General features: G+C 37.3%; 1 protein-coding gene across 1 annotated transcript in view; it reads left to right on the top strand.

The window, feature by feature from the left end:
- Nucleotides 1–738: 738 nt before the first annotated feature.
- WLS (Wnt ligand secretion mediator) overlaps nt 739–9692 on the top strand; it is a 37987-nt gene continuing 29033 nt past the window's right edge. Inside the window, 1 exon segment of the mRNA XM_029286823.1 lies at nt 739–1056. Coding sequence (XP_029142656.1) covers nt 951–1056 — 106 coding nt within the window. The 5' untranslated portion in view covers nt 739–950.

Here is a 9692-nt window from a genome sequence, read left to right on the forward strand (position 1 = left end):
TAAGTTTTTTTTAATAGAGACAGGCAGATGTTGTGATGCAGAGGATGCCAGCTCTGAAATCTGAGACTTTAGCCAAGCATTTGTTGTCTCGTTTATCCCGGATATGACATTGTCCAGCAAGTGCTTCGCAGGCATTTAGATTTCTTATATTTAGTGTTTAGAATTTGAAAGTTTGGAAATGCCTTAGTGCACAGTAAAATTCCAGGAAAGCTGGATCTACCAATTGAAGCCAAATTCATAACAGATAAGAGACTAGATAAATAATTATATATTGTTTAAGTGAATGAGTGGATATTATTTTGATTTAGGCTTTTAAATTGTAAAGTTAGCAGGAATGATTTTTGCCTTAATATAAGCTTCTGAAAAAACACAGCTCTTTTTTTTTTTTTAAGGAAATGAAAAGCAGTTGATCGTGGGGAGAAGTTTCAAAGTATTTCCCACCTCCAACTGCCTTAAAAATAAATGGATTTTAAACATCGCTTTCATCGTTCCTGCTTCTATTTTTCCAAAATATGTTAGATCTTTTCAACATGTTGTGTTGTGACTATCATTCCAGAATTCACCAAATGAGGTCCTGGGAAACGCATTTCGAGTTCTTCTCGAGTTATGGGAATCCATCCATCTCTCTTCAAGTTGTTAATTTAATCAGCCTTTCTCCGGCTTTCCCCCACTGCTATGTGAGACTGACACCAATTGCTGCTGAATAGCTCGGGGAGAGAGGAGGAGGAGGGAGGCGGGTATCATGTGATTCGCTTTCCTGCTCCTTTAAAGCAGCCACATGCACTCGAGGGCCGGCTACAATCACAGCTCTCGGTACGAAGGGAGCCAGGTCCGGGCTTTCCCGGGCAATCGATGCTGAGGTTCCCTCTTCCTTCCCATTCCTTTGCAGCTTTAACTTTTACAACCGCCGCCACCGTCGCAGAGAGTGTAGGAGAGAAAGCACTGCAAAAATGGCTGGGGCAATTATCGAGAACATGAGCACTAAAAAGCTCTGCATTGTTGGCGGGATCTTGCTGATTTTCCAAGTCATCGCCTTTCTGGTGGGGGGTATAATCGGTAAGTGTTCCAAAAGCGAACTTTTTCCTCTTCTTCCTCGTCTTTCTCCGACTCGGACTTCACCCCTTGTCTGTTTGGGTACTTGTTACTGTTGCTTCTATGATCTCATTTGCCCTGCTATTGTAGTTAAGAAAACAGCGCGCCACGGGCCTCTTTGTGCCCACTACGGTCTAGGGCCGCAAGCAAAGGAAAGCGGGGAGGCGTCGAAAAAGTTTAGGGCAGAGGGAGGTTTTGCCACGGCTCTAAGATCTGCTTCACGAAAACAAACGGCAGGATGAAACTCTCAAGCATGGCGACTCAATTGGTGCAAAGCCCCTCGGGGTAGAAAAGTTGATCAATCTCTTTATTGCTCTCGCTCCCACCCTACCCGCCTTTCCTCCAACTCGGTTGTAAGAAAGGGCCCTAATCTTCAAAGAAAAAGAAGACTCGCTCCAGCCCACGAAAGGCATGTTCCGGCATTGTATCTCACTTTAATGGGGCTTTGCTTTTCCCCTTTTTCTCTGGAGCACTGCGTGATTTTGCCTAGGCAGCCTCTCTTTTAGATTGGATTTTAGACTCTTAAGGGCGGGGAAGGGTTTAGCAGAGTGGGAGGAGGAAGCGCGGGAGGAAAAAGCCAGGGATGGCTTTCCCCCTCCGGGGAGAGAGAAGAGTTTTGCTTTTGACTTTTTAATTCCCCATCCCTTCCCACTGAAAGTCTTGTGGCTTCTTTTGATGTTGCCTGGACTTCCTCCCTGAGATGCCATCGAGGGGAAAGCTTCAGAAATGTACATTTTGATTTTGAGGATTGTTGCTTTCTCCCTCCCAGCGACATAACCTTTGCTGCTGGCTGCCTTAAACAAAAATAAAAGGTTTTAATAGATTGCCTCAGGAGAATGAGGAACATGAGAACACTACCTAAGGATACAGGAAAGGGTATCTTGATTCTTTTCCTTCAAACGTAAAGCCTTTACTGTCCCAGTTTCAAGGCCCAGGCAGGTCTTAAAATTCCTCTGTGGAAGTACTAAAAAGACTTAAATTTATGGATATCCACAATGTTAACTTGTTAATCCTTATTTTGCAATTTGGACACAGAGCCGCTTTCTAGCCTTAGACTTGAATCATGCAATTTGGTATGACATTGGATCATAGGGGGAAAAAAACAGCTATAGCACATATATGCTGGAAGGGCTTATCCCTTTATTTTGTTCCACAAATAGTATTGGTTTTAAATTAAAAACCATTAGCCAAATTGTTTGTCCTCTGGAGAAACAGTGCCAGTTCAAGGGAAAAGTAAAGGAGAAATAGCTTCCCCAGAAAATCTGTTTGTGTTTAAGGAACAAAATAAGGAACAGTCTCACAGATTATTGGGGGGGGGGGAGGAAGAGGAAAGAGAACTTTTAAAAAGCCAGCCCTCCAGATGCTCAAATTTCACCTTTCAGATTTCTTTTGAAAGGTGATCTTGGAAGAATATCCTCAGGAAAAGTGGGAAACATTCTATTTTATGGAAACATTACATTTAAATACGTGGCCTTCAGTTAAAAGGTTTTGTGATGTAAATGTTAAGGTTGACTTAAATTTGTTTTGGTATTGTTCTTTATCAGTGTGAAATTCTTTGCATGCTGCAAGGTCTTTGCATACTGCTAAGATTTTTCCAAGACTAGACAGTGTGAGCCTGCCAGACACCAGCTGTAATGGACAAATCTGAGACATGTTGCAACACATTTCAGCCAGCTTTATGTCTCAGAACAGCATGCTTGTATGGTGCATTTGATTATGCAGTCATTTTACCTAAGTATAATTTAGGGGTAGGGGAAAATCGACTGTATCCTAATGCATTCTGTTACTTTGAAGCAAGACTGTTGTTTTGATGCCATTCAGTGGTTCAGCATTTTTCTGAAGTACATAGGTACATTTATTCATCTGCATGTCTGTGGTTCTTTTGAATACTGAGCTTAGCAGATAAAATGTTTTGGTATATTAAGTCATAAGACACTTTTAAATCACTTTGTTTTATACGACTGAATTTAATTTTTGGGAATACAGTACAGTGTCTTAAAGAGATTCCTTGTGTTGATTTGTGTGTGGATATGCACATACTTTTGTAAATATAATGGTTGGGTATTTTTGAAAGAAGTTCCAGTAGTGACTTTGTGTCTGTGTGTGTGTTTGTTTTAATGTGCAGGTGTGCATGCCTTTTTCTTTTCCCATGGTATAAATAAACTCAAAATCATATGGTATCCAGACTTCCTGCTGTGTTGTCCCATAATGCACTGCAAAATCTGCATTGAATGTTATATCCAAATCAGAAGCTTCTACTATATACAGCTATAACACAGTCATAGCTGAAGCTTGAAAAAACAATAGCTGTCTTTTCTGTGGTATATGGAGTCATCCAAAGAATGTGTTCCTGTTATTACATCATCTTTTTTCAAAGACAAGCTTGGTTCAATTAAGCATTTTAAATAGATGAAATAGGCTTTTTTAAAGTTCTGTTTACTTTCATACTAAGCAGGTTTTCAAGGCAGTTTATGAATCAATTTAGTCGAATTTAAAGACAGTGAACAGTGTGTCAGGAAAACATATTTTTTTACAATTAAGTTTACAAAANGTGTTGATCTGCTTTCTAAAGAAGATGAGTGAGCAGGTTTCATAAGCCTTCCTAGCAAGAAACTGTACGTGAGGCTTCCATTACTGAAAAATCCATATTCATAATGGTCATCAATATGAAGATTTATTATTTTTGCAACTCTCTGTGGAAAAAGGTAACCAATTAATCATTGATTCTTAAATCTATCAATGATCAAATTACCTAAGCTTATTACTTATAGACCAGGATATAAATATCCCAAAGTAGCCATTGGGAATTCGTGTTGCTGGCCAATGTTGTAAATGTGATGTGGTATGGAGGACTATGTTTGTTTGTTTGTTTGTTTTGTAATCTATATTTTGAAGTAATGGATGCCACTCTTTTGATGTTATTTCCAGAACTGATTAATTAAAATTGTTGATCTTGCTTTTGTCTGCTTAACATGCATCTAACAGTGTTTCTCAACCTTGACAATTTTAAGGCATGTGGACTTCAACTCCCAGAATTCCACAGCCAGCAATGCTGCATTGTGGAATTCTGGGAGTTGAAGTCCACATGCCTTAAAATTGTCAAGGTTGAGAAACACTGATCTAAACCCTAATTCAGACATTCCATTTCTAATCCAGTTTCTTTTTTAAAGATCTGGCGTGCACACGGTATCCATATATTTCCAATGTAATGTGAGATTCCCTCACTTTTAAATTGCAACTTATTATTATGATCCCTTAATGCTTATTTTCAGGGAATGCTCAAACCACAGTTAACTATTTGGATATCATAGTGCCCATGAAGACATCAGGAGTTGAGCTCAACTTGAAGAAAAATTCAGAGAAGCTAGGAAATCTCATATTAGTTGCAGAGGGAGAAGGACATACAATTATTACCTGGCACATTCTTAATCCAATAAGTCTACCTTGGACAAGAAATATAGATACTGAACAACCTATGTGGAATATTTGAAATGAGTGACACACTTTAATTCATACTGCCAATTTGCAATAAATGCAATTCATAATGCATCCTTACATGAATGGACACAAAAGTATTTCTTTATTAATCTTTCCCTAGGGATACTTTTTTAGAATTTGCAGGTATGGGATGTTTAGTGATACTTCTATAACTTATTGATGATCTTATTATCCAAATGGTTATTTTATTAAATTTATTGATTTCCTCCATCGTACCACCAGGTAATTCTGGATGATTATCAATATTAGATTTGTGGTTTGCTCATAATTTAATGTAACAAAATTGGTCTACTGTGGAATAACTTATTGTGAAACATGCCATGAATGTGTTTAAGCTGCAGTGGCAAACAGGAATGTAATACATTTCAGATCTGAATATTTGGTGGTCTTTTATATTTAAAGATGGTGGTTGTGACATACAGTATGTTTTGCTTGTCTAGTACCTGCTGATTTGTTAAATTTTAATAGCTATGCCAGCCAGGAATTATGGGAATTGGGATCCAATATATATACTGTATATATATATGAAGGGCACCAAGTTAGAAAATAAGGGTAGAAATAGTTAACTCTAGAAGCAGCTGTTTTTTAATGACCCTCTAACATTCTTGCTTTATTCCATTTCTACTAAGATGGAGCTGGGAGCTTGGCATCTTATTTCTGGCTTCTTTTGGGAGAAGTATCATAGTAAAAATATTATGAAAAGAATGTCTATAATTATTTAACCAATTCTATGGTTGGGAAGGCCCAAGAGATTCACTCGCTGGTATTAAATTCTAGATCATCATGAAGGCAAATGCAATATAAGATATGGGATAGAACATAGATTGCATTAAGCCCATAACCCATATTATTAGAATTTGTTCTTGTCTTTTTGTTTACAGACCGAAAGGGCGCACTTTCTGCAGTGAACTGCTTTTATTGCTTGATTTTTATGTACAATCCTTCCCTTTGTAATTGTCTAGAAATGTGCATAAAGATTACAAAAAAGATTCCTGAATTTGAACGTAAAATGGTAATGCTGCTTGTTTTTTTTAAAAAAAGATTTCCTGCTATGAAGATGTAGATTAAGATCTCACTTGCAAATGCTGAATGTTCAGAAACAGCTTGCAAATTTAGATTTAAAAACTTTTGCAGCTATAAGGCCTTTTACATGGCAGTTTCATTAACTGATTAATCTCAAATAAGTAATTGTCATGATAAATGAGGCTAGGAAGTGCTGCCAAAATGATGATATCCAAATTGGAAAATAAATCTAAAGCAAATGTAAATATTGAAAACAATTACTTTATTTAAATTAAAGTTCTTTGTCTAGATTAAGGACTATGGCTCATTCAGGAGAGAAATAACTATCAAAGAATTCCTTTGAGCTTGTCTGAAACTAAAAATCTAATTTTTGTGCTGCCTCAAATGAGATGAAAGCTTACATGCACATACCAGAGATGCTTTAGCATTCCTTCAAGGCATATAAATGTGATAAATGTGCAGAAATCTGCCTCTGAAATCAGAAATGCTTACTATCTATAGAAATGGTTTCAATGCACCACTTGCTACCTGAAAATCAAACATTTTAAGCTCAGCTGGAAAAATTGGCTATTATTTCAGAGCTGGGCTCTCTTCACTTCGAATACTTTGGGCTCATCATTTTTATTTAGATCTATTTGTAACTGATTTAATAGCTTGGCTGCAGTAGCAAGAGACATGTCTTTTCAAAAGTAAAAATTGACAAAAGAAAGGCTTAGGCAAGGCTCAAGCATGTTTGGCTGCAATAAGCCAATTAGCAAACAAATGTTCCCCCTTTTAAAGGTGGGATAGTTACACTGAAATTTAAATAATTGGTTTTCAACTATAGTCACTGGAGCAGTTAGGCATGGTAAACTTGATACCTAATCATATTTGTGACACAGACTGATTAGTAGCACTTCTTTTGTGCTCTTTCAGAATGACTTTATCCTTATTAGGGTTTTAAAGAAATTGTGCTACCGCATGATCCAGGGAAAAGATCACTGAAAGAATTTGTAGTATATTGTAAAGATGCAAAAATGAGAAAGTACTGAGCCTCTTTTGATCCTCCTAGTTAAGTACTTTAAAAAAAAAGCGCTTCTCAAGTTCTGTATCTCTTGGCATAAGTAATTTGAAGAATACTTACTCTGTGTCTGGGATGGATTTTGCAGCTGACAAACCCAAGGATACAGCATATCTGAAATGCCCAGCAAGAATTTTTAAAAATCTACAGTTAAGAATGAAACTATTCCTTAACAGTACCATATTTCCAAAAGTGATAAAAAGTCAGCAATATATATATATATATATGTTGCAGGTGGATATAATATATTAAAGGAAACAAAGGTGAGAATGCAAATTTGAATTCAATTACCAGTTCTCCCAAAGATCACAGCTGATAGTCTTTTGAATTTCATCATTTATACATGCTAAATTTTTCTTTATTTGCTGGCCAGAAATAAGCAGACTGCTGTTTTCTTTTTCTTTTTTGTGTATTTATCTACTCCAAGCTATGTTTGTCTTGCTTAGAGAAATAGGAATCGATTATTTTGTTTCTCAATTTTATTAGAGTCTTACATGCTCCTGCCTAAGTTCTATGCAATCACACTTCTAAATGGAAGTGTACAAACTCACCATTACTAAGAAATAATTCATTTCAACTTGTCTCATTTCTTGTATTAATGCCTAGTTCCCTTGGGTGTGTGTTTATTTGCTTCTGTTTATAGCCTGTTCCATTTTGCAGCAGCCTTAGCATGAGCAATAGGAGGGAAAATAAAATTAAAAGGTAGCACAGAAGAAATAGTAATCAAATCAGACCTTAATGGCTCTATCTCCACTCTCCTGGCCTTTCTGCATTTTATAGAACCTGAGATAGAACAGACAGCCTTCAACATTCATTAACAGAAATTTTCTCTTTTTGGGATGCTTCATAAACCATGAGGCCATCATTTTAGCACCTCTAGTCCTAAAGCAATAAAGAAGATGGTTGCTCTTCTGCCTTAGGAAAATAAGGCCCCCAATTATGCTGCTGACTTTGCTTAGTTGAAATCTTCTGCCTTTGTTACCTGGAGATTTTTGTCTTTGTTTCTGAACATCTGAGAAAAATAAACCATTTGATAAAATGAAGCATATTAATTTGGACCACAATTTGATATCTGCTTTATTTTAGTTACAGTCTTAATATCCCATATCTTTAAAATCCATTACATAGGCATGAAATTACAACCCTAAACAGGTTTACTCAGATCTTTTAATTTCAGTGACATTTATACAAAAGAGTACATGGGTTTGAAGCCTTTAACTATACAAAAGCTGACAAAAAGTATCTGCTAACTTTCAGAATAAATAAAACTGGTTAGCCAGTAAAAATGAGAAAGGTTGGGGGTGAGGGGGTTACAATTCAGCCATTCTGGAAGGCCCTGGGTTAGTTTAAATGCTATGAATGTAGTGAGCTTGATGTTACTGGATAATTAAAACCAAGAAGGAAAAAAAAAGATGCTAGGCTTGTAAGATGAGAGAGGTAAGGATGATAAATTAGCTTGTTTATTCCTATCCTGCTGTTGAGTTAGTGTAATGAAGCAGAAGGCCTTTGTATGCACTCATTTGGTAGTGATAGCCTCTGCTCAGAAGGGGGTAATTGAACAGAAAAAGAGAATGCTGTTGGAGCATGGGAGCAGTTAACATCACATGAGGTCACTGGGCTTCAGACTTTAATCAGTGTAGACACCATGCAATTGAGATTTTTCTAAAGGATTTGTAGGAGTGTGAATAAGGGTCAGAAAATAACACTAAAGGAGCTGTAGAAAATAATGGCAAAACTCCTTCTATAGATACGTTTTAATATCAGGTTGGATATAGCATAAATATTGAAATGAGATCCTGAATATGTTTAGCTCCACTAGTGCTTAATTAGGTCACAGCAGTTGTGTCCCCCGTGCTTTCCGACTAACTACTAGTTATGAGTTAATGTGAGGAAAGATGATTGATACTAAGGTCTATTGCTGCATTTTGAATTTTGGAATAAACGCTGCTTGAAGAAGGCTATTCAGAAGAACCTCCTTTGAATCCATTCAAGAAAGCTCCATAAGTCTTCCCCACTTCCCTATAGAAGGTTTCCTCCCCCTTACTTTCACATATTTATATTATCTCAATTTATATGGCCACCTACCTCAGATTCACAACTCGGAGTGGCTAACAATAATTAAAACAGCATAAAAAAACAAACAGCATGCATATGATGATCCACAGCTGGAATAAAAACTCAACTTACCAATAACAAGTCGACAATTGCAAGGAGTGAGCCAGAACTATATCTTTAAGGTCTTGAAATCAGTATGGCCAAGACTAGTCTTATCTCAGTGAATAATATTCTATGGGACTGGACAGCTATAATAATTTTAAATGAATAACTAGCATAATAATCTAAAAATCCAGATAATCCCCCACAACAAAAAATACTCTCTTCCTGGCCCCCACCAAATGGTGTAATTTCAGTCAGACCAAATGGATGGATAGACATAATCAAAGAGAGTCCCCAAAAGTCCTTCAAATAACCCAGCTCCATGCTATAAATGCGTAACAACCAGCACTTTAAATTAATCTCAGAAGAAGTACAGTGCAGTTTGCAGAGCAGAGGTGTAACACACACTGATCGAGAAACGTATACTACTGCATTCTGTAGCATATTGATGATACCTCACTCCAGGCCATCAGATGATCTCACTGAGAGAGGATTCATGAGTGGAGAGAGCACCAAGCCCTATAGGACCCTGCAAAGCAGATCCTGTGGGCTGGAGCCCCTCTCCCCATCAAAACCAACTGAAACTGGCCTTGAGGGAAGGAAGGAAAATAGCACAACTCATTACCACCCACTTCCAAATGTTAGAGCCAGTCCAGAAGATAGTATAATAGGTGGTATCAAAAGTTGCCAAGAAAAACAAGAATGAATGCACTAACTCCATTCAATCCCTGCCAGAGATGATCTATAGGTGTGATCAATAAGGTTTTAATCCCATACCCAGGGCTGAATCTTAATTGAAAGTGGTCCAGGATTGCCTGAAGCTGTTATGTGACCACCTTCTCCATAACCTTCCCCAGAAACA

This window comes from Protobothrops mucrosquamatus, unplaced genomic scaffold (assembly GCF_001527695.2).
Source record: "Protobothrops mucrosquamatus isolate PMUCROS unplaced genomic scaffold, P.Mucros_1.0 scaffold_18, whole genome shotgun sequence".
Taxonomy (NCBI): domain Eukaryota; kingdom Metazoa; phylum Chordata; class Lepidosauria; order Squamata; family Viperidae; genus Protobothrops; species Protobothrops mucrosquamatus.